Raw genomic sequence first — 20,859 nt, forward strand, 5'->3', positions numbered from 1 at the left:
AAACTTGAGATCCTCCTGCCCCAGTCTCCTAAGTGCTGGAATTACAAACACGCACCACTGTGCCCAGCCAGTGGGGATATATTCCAGTCACATATCAAGGTTATTTTGTTATATATGTTCCTGCCTATAGCACCTATTTGTGGAGTAATAGTAAAGAGTAGCATATTCAGTAATAAAAATTAAGCTTGTGTTGGTTGAAAGCGGTGTCGTGTTTGTGAGCCCTGCCATCTTTAATGCCAGTGGAAAATCTAGTTTATTATTGACTCAGCAAGTGTTCCTCCCAACTGAAGTAAATGCTGAAATAGTTTTACCTGCTTGCGCTAACGTAACTCTTTCATTTGTCTAGGACATGGATCCCCGGCTGATTGCGTGGAAAGGAGGGGCGGTGTTGGCATGTTTGGATACCACACAGGAACTGTGGATTTATCAGCGAGAATGGCAGCGCTTTGGTGTCCGCATGTTACGAGAACGAGCTGCTTTTGTGTGGTGAAGTGGGGAGGAAAAGTCACTGTTGAAGACCAAAAACAAGTCTCTTGGTATAAAAGACTTAAGGAATGTATATATTTTAATTTATTGAATTGCATGCTTAATTTTCATGGAAAATAAAATAATTTCCACTTTATGTTCAGGATATAACATTGGTTTGAAATTATCTGTTTTCATAGTTGGGACATTTGAGAATAAATATGAACTTACTGTTCAGTTGTAAACTCTTCTGCCCCTTTCTGAGGGTTTCATAAACTCTCTAGTGATGTCAAATGTTGCTGTTGAATCCCCTCATGTGGTGAATATCACTGGATAGAGTCCAAGGAGGTCCCCATCTAGTGATGGGGACCCTTGACTCACCCCACCCACAGGGCACGCTGTAGGTTTGCTGACTTCCATTCCAGAAGAATTTTGAGAATGAAAATCATTCTTTTTTTTTTTGTACCAGGGATCGAACTCGGGCCCTTGCGATTGCGCGGTGGCCAGCAGAACCACTGAGCTAAATCCCCAGCCCAAAACCTTTTTGAATTTTGAGAATGGATCGGTAAGATGCATAAAGAGATTATGCAGATGATTTTTTTTTTTTTTTTTGGCTGGAGGTAAAGGCAGAGGTTTCTGTTGATAAGTAGGGGGTATGGTTTAGAGGAGGTCTGCAATCCACTCACATATGGAACTCCTTCACAACAGGATTAGGCAGAATTTTAAAAGTATATATTCAAAGAAATAGAGGGCGGGCCCTCTTAAGGGTCACAGGTAACCTTATAGCCTTGAACTGTGTATGTGTATGAGGGATTTAGGAGCGGAAATCCTAGGACTTGAGGATCTATGCACAGAGGAGATTCTGTTTACAGATGAAAGGGGAAGGGTGATGGTCCATTCATAGGTGACAGCCGTTACAGGTGATACAGCCCTAGCGCATCTACAAGGGAAGGGCCCATTTTACGGATGAAAAAGTATGGTCTATTCAAAGGTAGAAAAAGCCCATTTGCAAGTAAAAGGGAATAGTCCAGGCTTATATGTATCTTTAAGGACTTCAGGAATTTTTCTTTTTTTTTTTTACTTCAGGAATTTTTGACTGGTTTGTCCTGAAGCTGCAGTTTTTATTAAAAGAACAATTTTGAGATTAAAAATTGCCTTATTGGGCTGGGGATTTAGCTCAGTGGTGCCACTACCTGCCTCGAAAGTGCAAGGTCCCAAGTTCGATCCGTAGTACCAAAATAAAATTGTGCCAGAGATTTAGCTCAGTGGTTTTGCCGCCTGCTGCACAAGTGCAAGGACCGGAGTTTGATCCCCAGTACCAAAAAAAGACAAAAAAAGAATTGCCTTATTTCCTTTTTACCTATCAACTTTGCCTGTCCTTCCTCAGGGGAGCCCAAGTGGACTTCCAAGCCTCATCGGCAGGCAGCCTCAGGCAGCCATGAGGGCCAGTGTGACTTGTGAGAGCTGGCTGGTCCTGCCACGTTCCCTCTTGTCTAGGACACTACAGGTGTCTGAGTTCTGGACACATAATGTGACTCATGTCCTCTTGGAATTGCAAACAGGGTAAAAAGTGTTGTGGTTATTTTGGGTTCTGCTTTTCCATTTCCTACTGGAGTACAAAAGAGACTGGGACCCGTTCAGGTTTAGATTTCCAGAGGCAAAGATTGCAGGCTGGGCTGGCTGGCTAACTGGACTTGCTCTAGGGTGGGTTTAGGTAAAGAAAACTGGTACTTGACCAAAACAATACTACAGCTGAAAGGGAAATCTTGTTTCCTTCCTAAACCCAAATAGAAATGATTTGGGAGGCTGCAGCAGGAGGATCACAAGTCTGAATCTCACCTGGGCAACTTAGGGGGACCCCGTCTCAAAATAAAAATTAAAAGGTCTGGGTATGTAGCTCAGTGCAAAGGCCCTGGGTTCAATTTTGAGTACTGCCCAAAAAAGGGGGTGGAGGAGAAAAGGTAGATGTTTGATTCATCGGAAGTTGGTGACTCGTCCCAAGTTTTGACCTAAGCCATATCCATCTTTATTACCAGCACTTTTACAAGCACAGTGAAAACCATGATAACTAAGTGAGCCTTGCTACATTAGACATACCGCCTCAGCCATTACTAAGCATCTGATTATGAAGATGCTGCTTATGTGGTGAGTTCCCCTTTATGCTTCTTCGTTTGGATATTTTATCTATAAGACAAACATCTGGAATGACATAACCCTGAAAAGATAATTTGCAAATAGATTTTTTGGTGTGTCCTCTGCATAAGAAAAAGATGCTTTTAAGTGTCCCTGGGGTTTCTTATTTGCTTGCTTTCTTCCTCCTCATCCTGCGCATCCCCCCCCAAAAAAACTTTCTGATCCTGCCACCTTTACCTGACAGCTATTTGTCTTTTTATTTCAGAACAGGGATTATTGGCCATTTTCTTAAAAAGCACATTCTGTCTTGTTCTTTTAAAATTCAAATTTTCAGTATTTTTCCATAAAGAAATAAATGTTTGAGGAAAGACAGATGTGTAACCTAATTCAAACATTATGCAGTGTATACATAGAAATATCACATGGCGCCCTATGAGTATGTACAATTTATATGTCTTCATTTGTCTGTTAAAATAAATTCAAATACCCTGTTACTAGTCCTAAAAAAAAACAACTTTCCATAAAACTTGAAAATAGAAAGCAAAAGTCCTCAAAACAAAAAAATTATGCTTTTAAGGAAAGTTGAGTTGGAATACGTAAAATATAGTGGTGCCTCAGGTCATGAACTTAATTGTTGCCATGATTTCATGGTTGCAGTTTGGTTGCAATCAGAATCATGGAAAGAATTAAGTTCATGAACCAAGGCACCGCTGGTTTATTATAGACAGCTAAATTAGATAAAAATATACAGTCAGAAATAAATCAGACACACATTTAAATATCACATTGCTTTTCTTATGTGAGAAACCAAAAGGGTAAATAAAGCCCAAAATGAATTATAGCTACTGGGAAGGAGAAAGAAAATGTTCAAATGGAAGGGGAGCAAGGGTGGGGGGTGGGGAAGGGAAGGAAGGAAAAAGGGAAAAAAATAGAAACAAAGCTTTTGTAAATATGGAGGGGAAGAGCGTTGAAGGGAGGGGAGGGAAATGGGGAAAACAATCGAGATATATCATGTACAGGTACAGATTCCCTATGATGAGTGTGATCATTATGTATATCAAAAATATACCAATAAAATTAAGTTTTAAAAATATACAGTCAGAAGTCAGTGAAAGGTGGAGACATCAAAATCATGGCTGGAGGCACATCTGAGGAAGGCAAAGCCTTGAGATTAAAATCACAATGGCCAGACTTAGATATTTTCCCAAAGGATGAATGAAAATTTAAGATTATATTGTAATTGGTACCACCGAGTCTATTAAGTCTGGACATGCATCTCACCTGGATGGGTGAGCAGAACACCTGGGCCTATCCTTTCCCCAAAATGTTCCCATTTTAGAAGTCATAGATACGCCAAGGTTAATGATGTCAGCCATATCCCCTTGCAGAAGTGCCCTGCTTTCCTATTAGATCAATATTAGCTGAGTGGCTGTACTTGTAATCTTATTGGTTGATTATAGTTTGACCCCCATTGTAACCACTTCTTGATTTTGCCCTATCAAACATTCTTGGAGGAATGTCTTGGTAGCAACCCACTTTCAGGAGCCCTCTGGTCTCTCAGGAACTCTGTTTCAAAAAATCTTTCCTTGGGCTAGGGATTTAGCTCAGTGGTTCCACCGCCTGCCTCGAAAGCGCAAGGTCCCGAGTTCCATCCCTGGTACCAAAAAAAAAAAAAAAAAAGGAAAAAAAATTTTTTTTGGTACTGGGGATCAAACTCAGGTCCTTGCACTTGCAAAGCAGGTGGCAAAACCACTGAGCTAAATCCCCAGCCCAGCCCTCCTACTCTTAATATCTGTTGTTCCTTGCAATTCACTTTTCAATTTTGGGGGACATCTGATACCTAGCACATCTGATACCTAGCAGGTTAGGAGTTGTATTTCCCTTGTATCAGTATCATACATGTCTACATTCTGTCACTCTGGTAGTTTGTTTTTTAAGTAAACCAGTACATTACTAACTTATAAAAAGAACCATTATTTCAAGAAAGCCAACTTTCAACTTAAGAACTTTTTATTTTTTTGGTACCGGAGATTGAACTCCGGTCCTTGAGCTTGCGAGGCAGGCGGCGGAACCACTGAGCTAAATCCCTGGCCCAGGAGAACATTTTTCATCGGTATCCTGAGGCATATCTGTTCACTTAGGATCATCCCTGCAAGCAGCCTATATGGTAAACTTGAGGACTGTCACCAAGATTTTTCCCCTGGAATTGCTGGGTTATAAGGCTCTGAGTCCTCCCTCTTCTCCTGGGTAGGCTGTGAGGCAGAGCAGCTGCTGTGGCAGGCTCGTGACTGTTTCCCCGGTGACATGTGCTGCCTGACGTGGAGTTGAGTGCAGAGAGCAGTGGCTTCCTTCATGAGGCGGTACTTGGGGCAGATGTGGAGAGCGTTGTAATCATCCTTGGGCTCCGCCCCTCTGAAGTAGACCACTATGTATTTGTGCAGATGAGTCTGGCTGCTGAGATCACTACAGAAAAGGTGAAAGGCAAGGGGGAACAGGTCTTGAGAGTTCCCCCTGGGGCTGCCCCCGCTCTGGCCGCAGGGACCATCACACACAGTACTGACATTGTTGGAAAGGAGGAAGATCACTTTATCTGCTGCTTTCTTCTGAGTGGTAAGCCACTGCACTGGACCCATCTCAGCTATTTTCTTTTTCTGCCACTGTTCAAGGATGACCTCGCTTCTGCAATGGTTTTGAAGAAATTCAGTGAAGTAACAAACTGTGTGATGGAAACATACTTCAGGTGGGTAAACCACAAGAACCTTAATGAGGGGCAGTAGCGTGGTGGTGGGAAAGGAAGCTTCCTTGATCCTTTCTGTGGGGTGAGAAAAGCATTTGTTACCTGCGTATAGTTTCCCTCTAATTCAGATGATCACTGATAAACAATCCCGACTAGAGAATGGCAGGGGGCATCAGGGAACACTACCCTGATGGTCCTTTTGGATATGGCACCTGAAACACAGCGATGCCTAAACTTAAAAAAAGGTTTTAATGGGCTGGGGTGTAGCTCAGTGGTAAAGCACTTGCCTAAAATACATGAGATCCTGGGTTCATTCCCCAGTACTGCCAAAAAAACCCCCAGAAAAGTAAAAAAGTTTTAAAAGATGTATTTTCTAAGTCCCTGTTATTAAATCAGTCCTTTCAATCAGGCTTTATCTTTTCAAATAAAGCCATAGAAACTGTCTTGGTTGAAGGTACTTGGAGGTGGGCAGTTGTAAGTTTACTTTTAGTGCTATCTAAAGGACATCCGACCTCTGAGCTTCACCTGTGAGTATTGCCGTCTGTGCTTGTTTACATCATTTGCTACCTGCAGGTGGTAGAGATTCTTTATAGTTCCATAAAGTTAAGCCCCTGGAACTTAACTGTAATTCTGCCTTATACTGTGTTATAAAACAGGAAATGTTTGAAACTGCTGTAATACAGTTCAAACAGCATCCCCTAAATATAACTGTTCCTAAGGCAAAAGGGTCACATGGGTTTCTTGGCTTAGAAATAAGGTGGAGTTACTTTTGTGTCACCATCATATGCAATACTCAGGATACATTTATATTTCCTTTTCTATTTGGAGGAAAGGCAGTCTTTAATGGATCTGCCACTAGCTACGTATATACCCTGATTTTTGTCTGTTATTCCTTTGGGGGAGGTAATGGGAATTGAACCCAGGACCTTCACCCTGAGCTTCATACCCAGACCCAGACCTTCTTATTTTTTGAGACAGGGTCTCGTTAACTCACTGCATTGCCCAGGCTCGGCTCAGGAGTGCACCACCATGCTCAGTGAGTTACCCTGATTTCTATATCCAGATGATCAGTGTTGTAGAGTTGGCAGTGACCTTTCAGAGTGTATGAATTTAAGCGAATGTTGTTCTAATGTCTTAGAGCTACTTTTAAAAAATAACTAATAGAGTATCACAGGTGAAATGTGATTAGCCATCTTTTACCTGTTTCATACTTGTAGAGCACCACATAGTAAAAATAAAACAGATGGTAAGTAGTTCCCAGATCTGCAAGACCTCACCCTGCTTTAAGCTGGCAGATGTGATGTAGTTATTACCACACCAGGCTTTGTAGCAGCATGTTAAGGTACTAGGTAAATGCTGTCTTAATCCTGGGAAATGCCAATATGGGATTGCCTCTCTTCCTTTTAAAATGCTCAGGGGCCGGGGATTTAGCTCAGTGGTTCCACTGCCTGCCCTGCAAGCGAAAGGTCCCAAGTTCGATCCCCAGTACCAAAAAAACCCAAAAAAAACAATAAAAATAAAATGCTCAGGGGCCAGGGATTTAGCTCTGGTTTCGCCGCCTGCTGCGCAAGCGCAGGGATCCAAGTTTGATCCCCGGTTCCAAAAAATAAATAAATAAAATGCTCAAAATGTGGAGTTTGAGGTGTATCTCTGATAAAGCACTTGTCTAACATGCATGAGGCCCTGGGTTCCATCCTCAGCGTGTGTGTGCACACATGCGTGTGCGCATGCACACACACAGTGATTTCCTTATTTGGATATCTTTAAAATATTATAACCCTTACCACGTCTCCATATTAGGTAGATCCCAACTGCCAGCATCCACGAGACCACTAGCAGTGAAAGGAGAGCTAGCCAGCCTCCCAGCATGCTTCTGTCTAAAAAAAAAAACAAGGCTTATTCACCTTCAACAAAACAAAACCACATTTATCTATTTCTTTTCTTTTCTTTTCGTTTTTTAAAATTTTTGTTTTTTGAGACAGGATCTTGCTATGTAGCCTAGACTGGCCTCAAACTTGCAGCAATACTCCTGCCTTGTAGTTTTCTTTTTTTTACGTATCTATCTATTTGAAAATTAAGACTTTGGGGCCAGGGATTTAGCTCAGTGTTTCCACTGCCTGCCTTGCAAGCACAATGTCCTGAGTTTGTTCCCCGGTACCAAAAAAAAAAGAAAATTTAAGACCTTTACTCTATATTTTGTAGAACTTAGATCCCTGTAGAATAAGGGTCAGATCTTTAAGGAGTGTACTGATCAGTGAGTTTTTCTGTGGTGTCTAGGTCTCTTACTTGGTTCTCACAGGATAGAGGAGACCCAGCGAGTTGTCCTCTAAGATCTCTTTTTTTTTGGTACCGGGGATCGAACTCAGGTCCTTGCGCTTGCGTAGCAGGCAGCGAAACCACTGAGCTAAATCCTCGGCCCCCACAAGATCTCTTTGATCTTTGACTCCTTACATAAGCATTCACTGTGGAACCAGAGTTTACATTTGGTTTCTTGTTCTCGGTTCATTGAGGAATCACTGTCATTCTGAGTGCATTTTATTGTATGCACAGTATGCATAGATGGCCTTTTGAAAGCAGTTTTATTAGACTGATGTGAGAAATGTGCCTTTCCTTCACAGGAACATTGAGGATCAGGCAGGCTCAGGCACACCAGCATGCTCAGGACTCAGTAAAGGCACTGGGTCTACACAGCAGTTAGGATTGTTAGGTACCCAGATGCCTTCAATTTGTTTAGCTGACATTCTTTTTTTTTTTTATTTTGGTACCAGGGATCGAACTTGGGACTTTGTGTTTGCAAGGCAGGTGGCGGAACCACTGAGCTAAGACCCTGGCCCTACTGAGATTCTTAAGAATAATACCTCCTATCTTTTGACTCCCAACCCTAGGCTACTTCTGGAAACATTTTATTTCTTCATCTATAAGAAATGACACATGTCCAAATCTAGTGACATTTTCCAAAGCATGCCACTCTCAGGCACTAGTGGGGAGTCTCTTGGTGCCAGTATTCCTGATTTGCTACCCAAATGCTGGCATGTGACCACATGTACGGTAACAGCTAGGCCTGTGCTGCTGAGGATCAGAATGCAGTGGAGTACATGCTCCCTCTGACTCAGTCTGCTGACTTCTCAGCAGCTCCTTGGAGTGCTTTCAACATCTATTCTGTACTGTTTAATTTTTCCTGTCTATATATATCCTGCTTTCATAAAGGACCAGGAGTGGTTTTATAAATAAATGTTTTGTTCTTCGATTATGAGTTCTCTGGGATAGCACTGGCATCTTTCTGTGCATGCTAATTCAGTGTACACAGGTAGGAACCCCTCACACTGCCCCTAGACACACCTTGTTACATACTGAATGGGGACAGACAGATTATCATGTTCTGAACCTCTTTGATCATCCTGTGGTAATGACAGCACTTACTTGTATTTGGAGGGAAGGGGACACCTGTCTGTGGGCAAAGCACCACAGTTCCTTTGCGTCGGATGCAGTCATTGCCACACGAATGGAAATATGGAATCAACTGAGGAAAAAGGAGAGGCTCAAAAATTTCACAGTGATTCAGAAAACATCTCAACAGTATTCCTCCTTCCACCACAGCCTCCTCGAAGCACTTTCATGGACATTTTTCCTTTGGTTACATTTGTGGAACAAAGCCCTAAAGATCCAACTCAGTGATCCAAGACTGAAATACCTTCCAAGACTCCAGGATTGTGAACCCCAGCTTTGTGCGTGTTTCTAACATGCTGGTTTCCTTATCTAGAAGAACTGGGTTATATCCTAACATGTATGCAAATATTTCCTCCATGGCTACAGAATTGTAGGGCTCTTATTGACTTCAGTTGGGGCTTTATGACAGGCAGGTCCCTGGCACTGGGAGTCTGTGGTTCCCTGGAAGAGGCATTGATAATGTATGTGCAGGGTCTGCTCCCTTTGGCCCGTCTGAGCACTTTATGTTCCAGGAAGGAAAAACAGAAACTCCTTACTCTTTGGTACGGCTGAGTCCCACTGGGTTCCTCTGTGTCCCCACACTGTAAACTCAACAGTTGCAGGACACCTGAGAGCATCTATTGGTCCAACTTCTGTTTCCACCTGAGTCAGCTGATGCCGACAGGACAGGCAGTTGCTCTCCAAATTTCATACACTGCTCTGGCACCCAAACCTTTCAACTTCAGATCTTTGCAACTTCATTTTGTAGTTAGAACTGGGCTTGGGGAAATAAAATGGTTCTTCTACCTCAGAATTGTTGTGAGGGTCTGTGACAGAAAGTGGAAAGAAAAGCACTTTGGAAGGTCAGTTGCCACTAATCTAAGAAGAAAGTACCATGGCTGCAAGGTCAGCTTCGTGATCTCACCAACACAAAGAGTGCAGCATACAGGACTGTTACCAAAAGTGAACTTGAGAGAACTAATTCACCTGTAAAAGGACTCACCAAAAGCATTTAATGGTGGAACAATCTTCCAGTGTCCCTCCCCTCCCCAAAGCACTTTGATAAACTTACCTGAACCGTAGCACCTTCACTTTCCCCCGTCACCAGAATGACTACAGAAGTTCTTGTTAGTTTGTTCTGTAAATGAGTGAGATAGAATGAAGAATTACAAGTCATATAAATGACTACTGATAATGGAGAAGCCACTCTTTCCAAGCTGACTTTCAGTTCACTAGACTATATGTGAATAAAGGTTCATTTCATACTTCTGAAATGTCTACTTTAAAGTGGAAACCAACTTCCGTTGGTTTTAGATTCATAATGATATATATCCTAGGGTGCCCATAGGAATTTGTTTCTAGCTGTTGAATTAATCAAACTAGCCTGATACATTTGGATGACACATGGTTCCGTGTTCTCTCAGCAGAGCCTATTCAGAGAACCCTAAAGTGTCCACTTTTTCCTTCAACAAAGTAATAAAGCTGGAGGTTGAAGATACAAGAATGAAGTGGAAAAGTACCTCTGGCACCTTAGAAAACCCAATTATAATGTCATGTTGGATAAGAACCATGTATCTGTTTCCAAGGGGGCTGGTTGTAAAATTCACTTCGACCATCCTCTCATTCTTCTTACAAGCAGTGATGTTGGGATCCCACAGACTTCCTATGAAGTAAGAGAGAACCTTGTGGATGAACTTGATAACTTTTCCTTCATTTAAGTCCCCTTATAAGTCCCCAAAGAGGTTTTACAAAAACAATCCAAGTTCTCAGGCATACATCCAAGAGCAAGGGACTCTACTACACAGTGCACTTTTTTTTTAATGTTAAAAATTAAATGAACACTTTAATCGCTGCAAAGCACAACAGTTAATCCACAAAGTCGATTGTTAATGTAATTGCAATGCACTTAAATTCCACACTTAAATCACAATATTCTCGAGGAAGACAATGGATAATCCATTGTTTTAAACTGCAAATAACCATTGCCAACATGGGGTGGGGGGAAGACAGCAATAGTGACTAGAAAAGGAGCAAAACCTATGCCTTATCCACTCGACACTGAAAAGTTCTTACAGCCAGACTAGCCAAATTATGAGTTTTGTACTTTCCTGCCAACTTTTCCTACTCATCATCCCTGAAATCTGAGACTTACGAAGTCTCAAGAAGAGACTTCCTAGGACATAAGCCTTTCCTTACAAAATCTGTGACCATGTCAGGGAAACCCGGGAGGTATGTGCGCCCATGTTCATAGCAGCACAGTTTGTGATAGCTAAAACTTGGAAACAGCCCAAATACCCATCAACTGGAGACTGGATAAAGAAAATGTGGGGGTTTTTTTATAAAATGGAGTACTACTCAGCCATAAAAAATGAGAAATTAGAGACATTTATAGCTAAGTGGATGCACATTGAGGCGATACTCTTAAGTGAAATAAATAGGACACACATGAATAAATACTGAATAGTTTCTCTGGTGTGAGAAACTGAAAGTGTAAATAAGGACTAAATGTATAATAGGTAATGTGAAATAGGAAGAAAAGGGGCAAAGGGGAAGGGGAAATGGGAGGGGTAGGGGAAAGGACAGAAGGGAATGGGATTAATATGAGAAAATGGAAAAATAGGAACAAAATCTTTGTAAATAGGGAGGAATGGAGAGGTTGAAGGGAGGGCTGGGCAAGGGTGAAAAATAAGAACCAAGAGAGATTATGTAAAGGTGCAAATTTCCAACGATGAATGTCATTATATTGTATACCTAAATTGTACCAATGATTAGAATGAATAATGGATAATGTAAAATAGAAAGAAAAGGTCCAAAGGGGTAGGGATAGTGGGAGGGGCAGGGGCAGGGGAAAGGAAAGAAGGGAAAGGAAAAATGCTGAGAAATGGAAAAAATGGAAATAAAGTCTTTGTAAATAGGGAAGGGTGGAGGGGGTGAAGGGAGGGCTAGGAATGGGGAAAAAATACGAACCAAGATGCATCATGTAAAGGTACAATTCCCAATGAGAAATGTAATTGTGTTGTATACCTACAATGTACCAATAAAAGAATTTAACAACAAAAAAAAAGTGAGGACCAAGAGAGGGCTTAACAGTAAGGATGAAATTTAATTATGTCAACAGTTATAAGAAATGCTCCATGGAGGGAAATTACCATACAGTAATAATTACAGCCGGTTGAAGAAAAAGAAGGAAAAATTGAGAGGAAGAGAAGACTACGGCATAAAATAAAGGAAAAAGTGGGGTCTGAGATAGATCGAAGGACAAGAAGACAGGACAAAGAAACTGGGTTTGAGAGATTAAGGAACTGAAAGGAAACAGGTAGGAGCAGAGGTGAGGGGACAGTGAAAGAGATAGGAGGATGGAGGAGACTGAGGAAGAGGGGTGGAGCCCAGTAAAGGTGATCAACCTCCCGCGTCTCCCTGACATACACAGTGCACTTTGTAGCACTGCTCCCAGATTCAAAGTACCTGCTGCCCAAGTAAGTTTAGGGACCCCTCCTCCTTACCACTGCTTTGCTAAAAATAGCTTCCCTGAGCTGAGGATGGTTGGAGATGGATCAGATTTTAATACTTTTATTCTTAACCTGTAATCTAAATTAAGAAGTAGGGCCAGTACTTTCTCCTCCCAGAATGTGAGAAGGAGCTACAGATTAGGAGACATGTCAGATTATGGTAGAAGTGAATGTAGGATCAAGACTACAACCATTAGAACATTTTGGATTCTAGGAGCTTCATCCATGACAGCATTCTGCCAGCTTTACGAATGCAAAGAAGGAAGGAAATGCCTCACAGTTCAGAGGATACTCTGATAGGTCAATTCTGTTAGAAGAAAGCCCTTTGTTTCATTGATGTGACTTGCAAATAAGGACTAGCTTAATTTCCAGGAACATGATATATAATAGCATAAAGTATCTTCCCCACAGAGGAGACCAATACAGGCCCTGCCTCGGAAGTATCTTCATAAGTACATCCTAGGAAGGATTTCTAGGCCTTCAAACCTCATACCCCAGTGCTTCCATCCTCCTACAGCTCCCTCTCTCGGGAGAGGAAGCCCTGTACTCCATGTCTGTCTCTAATAAGAACAGCATATGTAGCTCTGCAACAGGGTATGTAGGGTAAAGAGTCCCTAAAAGATCAGGACCAATCCCCCAAATACAACTAGCCTTATTAGCACCCCAAGACTATATTGCCCAGAAATGTACATAAAACCCTTTGGAAATTGGGCACTGGGATAATTATCTTAAATGGGCAATTTCACAAGTCAAAGGGCAGGGTTAGGATTCTAACCATCTCGCATGGGAGAGGTGACCCTCTTTAAGGGCACAGGTTGAGAACATGCTTCTAGGTCATTACTTAGACTAACTCCCACCCTGAACGCTTGCTAATCAAAAGAGAAGATTCCCATAACCACAGGCCAGAGGTACCAGTAAGCAGGTGAAAGGCTCAGAGAACTTCCATACAATCAGGAAAGGCCTTTGATTGGCACAACTATGAGTGTAGTTTGAGCTGAAATGTTAAATAGTTTAACCAGGGGGTTAGGGGTGGTCTCATGTAGCCCCGCTACATAAACTTGCTAGTCTGTCCTTCACTGGACAGGGCCACTTGCCACAGTGAGCAAAGTGACAGCCAGGGACTGGGAGCCCTGGTGCTTCTGCCTGGGTACTGGGCACCTTGGATGCACAATTCCTCACTTGAAGCCTCAGTCTCCTCATCTATCAAAGGATGGATAGAGCTGGGTATGGCGGTGCATGCCTGCAATCCCAGCACTCTGAGAGGCTGAAGCAGGGGGATAGCAAGTTTGAGCCCAGCCTGGGAACTGAGCAAGACCCTGTCTCAAATTAAAAAATAAAATGGGCTGGAAATGTAGCTTAGTGGGAAGGGTCCCAGTACAAAAAAAAAAAAAAGAAAAGAAAAGATGGATAAAACTGGCATCTTTAAACAACAAAGGCAAAGTGCTATATTTACTTACCTGCCTCGAGGCACTTTTTCTTGTATTTCATTATGTGGTCTAGGCAGCCTGGAAGTTTGAGTGAAAGCTTTTACACTTTTGACAAGGGTTATCTCTCTTCTACTCCCTTGTCAACAAGGACAAAAGCATGCATAAACACACACATCCCACCCAATTAACAAATTGCCAAAACAGTCCAGATGGGGGATAGAAATCTAAATAGGGTACCATTTATAGTAAAATTTTACTGTTAAACAAAATCATCTGCTGTGGAATGGTAACCAGAGTCTAAGTACTACCTTTATAAAACAGAATCAGTGATTACCAAGAGAACACCCAAAAGCCCATTATCCTTTAAAAGTGAAGTTTGATAATATATAGATTCTACCCCTTACGGACATGAGGCTTAACCTACCCGGAAGCCCAGCAGGCAGCATGCTAACCAAGGGATGAAGGCACCCTCACCGGTGACCTTACCCGTCTGATAGGATGCAATGAGAAAGGCACAACATCCCTGCAGGATCCTTCCCCCAAACCCATAGCCCTGGTCTAATAATGAGATAAACACCAGACAAACCCAAATTGGGGTCATTCCACAGGATGCCTGGTTGAACTTAAGACTATCAAGGTCATGAAAAATAAAGAAGAAGAAACTGTTACCAGATAAGATTAAGGAGACAAGGGACTAAATGTAACTAGACAAAAAAGAAGATATTAATAAAAAAGTAAAATACAAATAAAATCTGGAGTTAGTAGCAGTGAGCAAATGTTGATTTCCTAGTTTTGACAAATGTACACTTGATACTGTATGATCAGTAACAATGAGAGAAATTGGTATGAGGTGAAAACTCTTTATAGTATCTTTGCAGTCTTTCTGTAAATCTAAAGTGATTACCAAAAAACCTGAAAAAGCCTATTTAAAAACAAAATGAGAGGGCTGGGGCTGGGGGTGCAGCTCAGTGGTAGAATGCTTGTGTAGCATGCATAAGGCCATGTGTTCAATCCTCAGCACCACAAAAAAGGAAAAATGAGGTTTAGTCTCATCCAGAAAGCTAGCAATTACTGTGTAAATGGTGTAGCACCAAAAACCCCCTGGATTTCCCAAGTGCATTGATCAAGAAGGACCAGAGAGGTACTGGAGATGTGGTATAGGGGTAGAGCACTTGCCTTGCATGTGTGAGGCTCTGGGTTCAGTCCCCAGCACCAAAGAAACCATATGCGTGTGCACACATGCACACACACAAACACACACACACACACACACACACACACACACAGAGTTTGAATGTCAGCTTTCCTTCTCCTTTGTGTACAACCCAGGGCAGGTGACTTAACCTTTCAGTTTCTTCACCTGTAAGATGGGGCTATCTTACCCTCAGGCTGGTGAGGGACAATGAGTGTCAAGTGCTCAGCACAGTGCCTGACACACTGGAATGTGCTTTGCCTACATTCTCCTTGATTTAACCCTCTCTGCTCTGGAAGGCACTGTTGCTGCTGTGTCCATATTACAGATGAGGAAACTGAGACCTTGCAAGGTCAAAGCCTTGTCTAGGGTTTCCTGACTTGCGAGTCAAAGCACAGACCCCCAAACAGGTGTCCTAGCAAGACAGAGAATAACCAAAGAGCAGAGGTGGTTTACCTGGTGAGGTGAAGTTCACAGACAAAGAAGGGCTGTCCTCATTCATGTTTGCATTGGGGATATTGTGGGCCCCGATGAAATAGAGTGTGCTCAGTGCCACAGGAAAGCCCACGTAGGAGAACGTCCACTGAAAGGCAAAGTGAGGCACCCGAGTTCCCAACACACTGCACAGTGTGGCAACAGCCCTGCTGGGTGCTGCCCTTTTCATCTGAAATTTCATTCCTTGTCCTACTGCTGAACCTTAGTTCTCAAGCCATTGTCTACTTGGGGAATGGGCTCCTCATAATTTGCTGGGGTAACTCGCAGAATCAGAGAAGAATTTTAGAGCTAGGATATAAAATTAAGTTCCACTTCCCTTACTTTCCTGATGGGAACACTGATGCCTGGCGAAGCATAGGTCACAGAAGTAACCGGAACTGGAATGTGAACTAGGCACTCTGCTCTGCATCGCAGCCGCTCACCAGCCTGTTTGTGCAGCACATGCTTCATGCTCCCCAGAAGACCCGGTCTTCGGTGACTGCCACGTGCCTCATAGTACTTACTTTCCCACCCGAGGGTCTGGTCTGCCACTGGAAGGCCTCTGTGTAGTTGCACCTCACACAGCTGTACCACTGAAAGTTGCTTTTGCCTGTCACACAGATCTTGGTGGCCTTCAACAAGCGGATGCTGGCTGCAGAGACAGTAAGAGGGCAGCTGTTTACTTAGCCCCTGTTCTGCGGCTGATCAGATGTACTTTACATGCTTCATCTCAGTTCACATTCACAACGGCACTGAACAGGAGGCACTGTCATCCCCAGTGTGCAGATGAAGTGAGTGAGGTTAGGGAGTTTCAAGGAGCTCTGTCCATCCTTACAAAGCCCAACTGCAGCAGATGAGGATTCAAATTCCCAAGCCTAAGATCTTCCTCACGGGTCAGGCTGAATTTCTCAGAATGCCTGTGATTTGTGCCACACCTGCAGTAACATGGGTGTCGAGAGTAACAGGCCTACTTTGGGAATGCCACAAGGACCCGCCAAAAGAGTCATCACCAAACCGTGGCTGTGCTGACTGCTTCTTCATCCATGACAGTTCTTCTTCCTGGAAAATCCTTTCCTTCCAGTTCCGGCCTCTCCCAAATCTTACTCCTTTAACCCACACCTTCTAACAACCAACAGAGCTCCCTCTGCCAGGGATGGGACCAGCGCTTTATCGCATCATCTCACGGGAGTCTCAGGAGGGCTCCTCTCCTGGTCCTCTCTGCCCCAGCCTCGCACGTGGAGCACAGTTCCCTTCAGGGCTTCCCTTAATGCCGCCTGCATCTGTCTCTCCAACCCTCTGAAGACCCTACTGATGGACTAGCCAACTCACCTCTGTGCCTGGCACTCGAGGATTCTTGACTGGGTCAAATTTAACTGAATTTTGCAGATGGAAACCACAAACATGGGCATCAGGATCCCAGGATTAGCTCATCATAACAACCCACAAATTGCCTTGCAGAATAATCTGGGGGAAATCCCAGGGCTTTCATATTATCTGGAAGTAGCAACTTTCCTAAAGCAGTGCTTTTCCTAAATTGAGGGAATCAACTCTGGCCTTACCTTATCTTTTTCCATGAAATATATCACATACAAGAATGTACACAGACCAGCAGTGTACTGCTTAATGTGTTTGCACATTCATCAACCAGTACAAGTCAAGAAACCCCAGGAGTACCCCTCAGTCACTCCCACCCCTGGAGTAATCAGCCCAACTTCCAACACCAGATTAATTTTGCCGTTTCTGTAAAGGAATCACATGGCATGTGCCAGTGTAGGAAGGCATTTGGACACACATCTTTGAACTCCAGAATCTGGCTTCTTATGTTTGATATCTATATTGTGTGTGGTTACAGATTGCTCATTCCTCTTGCTGTATTGGATTCAATTTTGTGATTCTGCTGTTGGGCATTTGGGTGATTTTGGCTGTTATGAATAGTGCTGCTGTGAATGTCCTAGTGTGTGGCTTTCAGTGCACGCATGTATAGATTTTGGTTGGGCATGCCTAGGGTACAGTTACTGGGCCATATAGCACTTCTGGTTCAGTAGACACTTGAGGCCTTTGATTGATGCAAACTTACCATCTGCCCGGAGTACCCAGCTTATGTTCATCAGAACTGAATAGTCCTCTGTTGCAGCCCTGGTTTTAACAAGTTCCACTCGGAGTTCCCTTAAGTCTCCTGGGGTCAGAGGATGCTGGACCAGCCATTCTGGAGATGGCCCTGGGAAAAGGCAAGAGTTCCCATGACACTCCCCTTGCAGGCCAGTCTGGGGCCATCCCTCCAAGTGATCCACACTGCCCCATCCCCAAATCACCACAGATGACATCTTCCTGCTATAGCAGGCCAAACGTTTCAGTGTAGAGGACCAGAGAATTGAGACCTAATTGGCCCCCTCTGGGAGCACAAAGCAGAAAGGCTGCACTCAAAGGTGACTGCATGTTAGGGAAAAGTTAAGATAGCTGAGGTTAAGTTGTGTTACTTTGATCGCTTGTGCCTGTGTCTGGGTGAATAAAAGCGAGGTGAGCCGAATGCTGGAGGCTCCTCTGCCTGTCCGCCTGTTAAGCTGACTACACGTCTCTTTGTCATTCATCCCCGTTAGCCCACTGGTCAGGGAGGAGCAAATAGTGGGTCTAAGTCCTGGAGTAAGGCCAGCCAGGTGAGTAGGCTTACAGGTAGCACCCCAGTGGGGGCTCAGGACCCAGAGTCCCCTGCCGTTGGCAACCCGAACAGGGACCCGAGGACGGGGTCGACTACATTTCAGGGTGTTGTTTCATTTGTAGCTGAGGTGGTGCTCAACTAAATGTTCTCAGCCTTGGCCCCCAAACTATGGAGCATTTGGGATCACTCTAGGGGTACACATGCACTCTAGGGGTGTGTGTGTGTTTGGTGTATTTCTCCTGTTTTGGGGGTCAGCCTGCTTTCCCTCCAGTCTGCTGGCCCATAATAGCCCCCTTTCCCACCTCTTAGCCTTTGTGGATGCCTGTTTCTCCTCCAGCTCTCCCTCCGTATTCACATTTCCTAGGCAGAAACCCACCCTTTCTTTGAATGCTACCATCTCAAGCACCTATTCTTTAAAGCATCGGCTTCCTCGACCCAAGTGTACGTGACTCCTTCCCACAGCTCTCCGTCTCCCTCTGCAGTGACAGACACTGATTTCCCCCCTCATGGTGAGTCCCACCCTGCCTGTGCTCCCTGGACTGGCCAAGATGCCATTTCAGACCCATCCCTGTTTCCCCAGAGTTCTGTCTTGAGAACATCGACCACATCAGTGAAAGCAGTGGTTCTCCTTGTGCCTGGTCTGATGACCTAGTACTGGACTCAGGCCTCTTAGTCCAACTGTGCTTTCCATGTAATGCCCCAGATATTTGCTCCCTAAGGCACCTACCGGTTTCAGAGCCACACTGAACAGTCTGCAGGAAAGAAAGAAACCAAATGTCATGTTGAAGCTAGGAAGCCACAGTCTTTTATCTAATTGATCAAATTAGATAAAACACCATTTTTTCCCTTAGGTACACACACAAATGACAAACTTTCAAAGAAAAAATGAGTTGGTTCTGTTTCACAGTTTAGGGAAAACTATGGCCCCCTGTAGGCCACAGTGGACCACAGATTAGCCATCAATATGCCTGATCTCCAGCCAGCTGATCCCCTCACTTGAAGACCAGGGCTTTCTGGGCAGCCTTCCCTGCTATAAGCCAGAGGTGAATTGGACTCTCAGGAGGTCCCTTCACACTTCAATGTTTAGCTGCCAGTTTTCAGAAAGTCTGCAGCATTTACTGAGTTTCTCCAGGCTAAGGATTGGCTATGTAAGAGAAGAGCAATAGAGGAAAGCAATGAACGTCGTCCACAGCACCTCCTCCAGGTTCTTTCACATTTCATCCATGCCTAAGAAAGACTAATACTAAATTCTTTGAAGTTACTTGCTCAGGTCTTCTCATAAGAAAAAAATTTTAGTACTTTGATTTTGAAATCAGACACTGAACGTAAACTCTTTAACTTTCAGGCAGCAGGCAGGACTCCATGTAATAAATCCACCAGCTCTGGAATCTTATCTTGCCAAGCCACCACATTTCCAAACACCTTGTGAGAGAGAAGGTGAGACTTTTAATGATTTGAGTAAGGTGGGGTGCGGTGAAGTCATCCGTTAGTTACCCGTTTGTCTTTGGAAAGTAAGCTTGGAAGGGATATCATCAGACATTGTTTTTAAACAAGCTGCCCTCTTGGGAGCTGATTTCTTGAGAAAGAGGGTGAGACAAGTTTGAGAAAGAAGCAACAGCTCTAAATTTGGACAGAGTTTAAACTTCTGGCCTTACAGCGACTACCACAAAGACAACTAATTAATTCTTCCTCCAGTGGAAAAACCAAGGGGTCTTCAGAAAAGAGGGACGGTCGCTGAAGGCATCAGGACAGGCTGGGTGGGGCTTGACTCTCCATAACCATCGATAAGTAACCACCATGCTTTTATGTCTTATGTTATGATAAGGCAGGGACTGGTTTTCAGGCCTGCTTTGGGGGTGAGCTTTTTCCTCTTTAGTGATCCAGAAGATTCCTTTAATCACTCAAAGCCCTGAGGAAGAAAGGAAATCTACCTTCACGAATCAACATGGAGGAAAGCAAAACAAAAGCAGGCAAATGGTAACGGAGCAAGAGTCCGTGTACCCCAACAGGTGGGCAGAGGGCGAGCAGTAATGAGCACTACTCATCTCGCTAGGGGAGGCTCTTCGCAGGCCGTGCGGTTGTCAGGAGACCTGGGTGAGCTAGGTGCTGCCCTTATTACCGATGAGACGCGGAGGCTGGGTGAGCATAAATGGCTGAATCAAGAGCTGCGGATGTAACTCAGTGCCTATCAAGGGCGAGACCCTGGGTTCCATCTCCAACCCGCAAAAGTAGAGAAACAGAGCCCAGGCAGGGTACCTTCACAACCAAGTCTGTCTGATTCCCACGCCCCCAGACCAAGCAGCCCGACCCGGCCAGGCGGGGACGACGGTCCCATGGAGATTTGAAGCTCATCGCTCGACCCCGGGGTGCTGACAGGTCCCCTCGCAGAGGCGTGGGCTGGCAGATGGGATGCAGCCCGGGTCGGGGCTCGAGGGACGCACCTGGGGACAGGGGTGCGGGCGAGGGCTTACCGGCTCTCCAGGCAAGACGGTCCTGCACAGCGCGGCCAGGCTCAGCAGCACGAGTGACATTGCGGAGCCACCGCCCACCAGCGCGGGGCTCAGGCTGGCCGCCTGCCTGCCGAGCTTTTATCCGGGGCAGCCCCTCGGGACTCCGCCCCCCAGCACGCCCGAGCCGCAGCACGGACGGGCCAGACCGCTGGCCCCTCCCTCGGGCAGCTGACTTCGCCGCGCCCACAGTTGCACTTGCCGGGGCTTGGGCCTGGGTCTGGCTTCAGCCATATGCGCCCTCCGCTAGCAGAGCGCCAGCCCCGTGCACTCGAGGGTGCGGAGTTCCGGGGGCGCGCGCCCCGCCCCAGCCCCACCGGCCCTCCTGGCGCT

The 20,859-nt window shown here is 44.6% G+C and overlaps 2 protein-coding genes across 6 annotated transcripts in view; one reads left to right on the forward strand and one right to left on the reverse strand.

The window, feature by feature from the left end:
* Positions 1 to 622, forward strand: part of Actr8 (actin related protein 8) — a 20,500-nt gene extending 19,878 nt beyond the window's left edge. For both annotated transcript variants that reach the window (XM_004864332.4, XM_021244014.2), the window contains exon 14: positions 347 to 622. In XM_004864332.4, the coding sequence (XP_004864389.1) occupies positions 347 to 490 (144 nt within the window). In that variant the 3' untranslated portion in view covers positions 491 to 622. The remainder of the gene's footprint in view (positions 1 to 346) is intronic.
* Positions 1 to 20,643, reverse strand: part of Il17rb (interleukin 17 receptor B) — a 21,872-nt gene extending 1,229 nt beyond the window's left edge. Inside the window, exons 1-11 of one of the 4 annotated variants that reach the window (XM_004864333.3) lie at positions 20,491 to 20,604; positions 18,747 to 18,771; positions 17,441 to 17,581; positions 15,888 to 16,015; positions 15,346 to 15,472; positions 13,728 to 13,775; positions 10,282 to 10,424; positions 9,834 to 9,899; positions 8,756 to 8,855; positions 7,120 to 7,212; positions 4,591 to 5,410 (exon numbers count right to left, since the gene is read on the reverse strand). In XM_004864333.3, the coding sequence (XP_004864390.1) occupies positions 4,782 to 5,410; positions 7,120 to 7,212; positions 8,756 to 8,855; positions 9,834 to 9,899; positions 10,282 to 10,424; positions 13,728 to 13,775; positions 15,346 to 15,472; positions 15,888 to 16,015; positions 17,441 to 17,581; positions 18,747 to 18,771; positions 20,491 to 20,550 (1,560 nt within the window). In that variant the 5' untranslated portion in view covers positions 20,551 to 20,604 and the 3' untranslated portion in view covers positions 4,591 to 4,781. Of the gene's footprint in view, positions 1 to 4,590; positions 5,411 to 7,119; positions 7,213 to 8,755; positions 8,856 to 9,833; positions 9,900 to 10,281; positions 10,425 to 13,727; positions 13,776 to 15,345; positions 15,473 to 15,887; positions 16,016 to 17,440; positions 17,582 to 18,746; positions 18,772 to 20,490 lie in introns of those variants that run through there. The other 3 variants (XM_087181542.1, XM_087181543.1, XM_013065450.3) reach the window with 3 other exon arrangements.
* Positions 20,644 to 20,859: the final 216 nt, after the last annotated feature.

The sequence above is a fragment of the Heterocephalus glaber genome, unplaced genomic scaffold (genome assembly GCF_053883595.1).
Source record: "Heterocephalus glaber isolate CG9 unplaced genomic scaffold, H.glaber_assembly_v1.0 deba00001472, whole genome shotgun sequence".
Lineage (NCBI taxonomy): Eukaryota > Metazoa > Chordata > Mammalia > Rodentia > Bathyergidae > Heterocephalus > Heterocephalus glaber.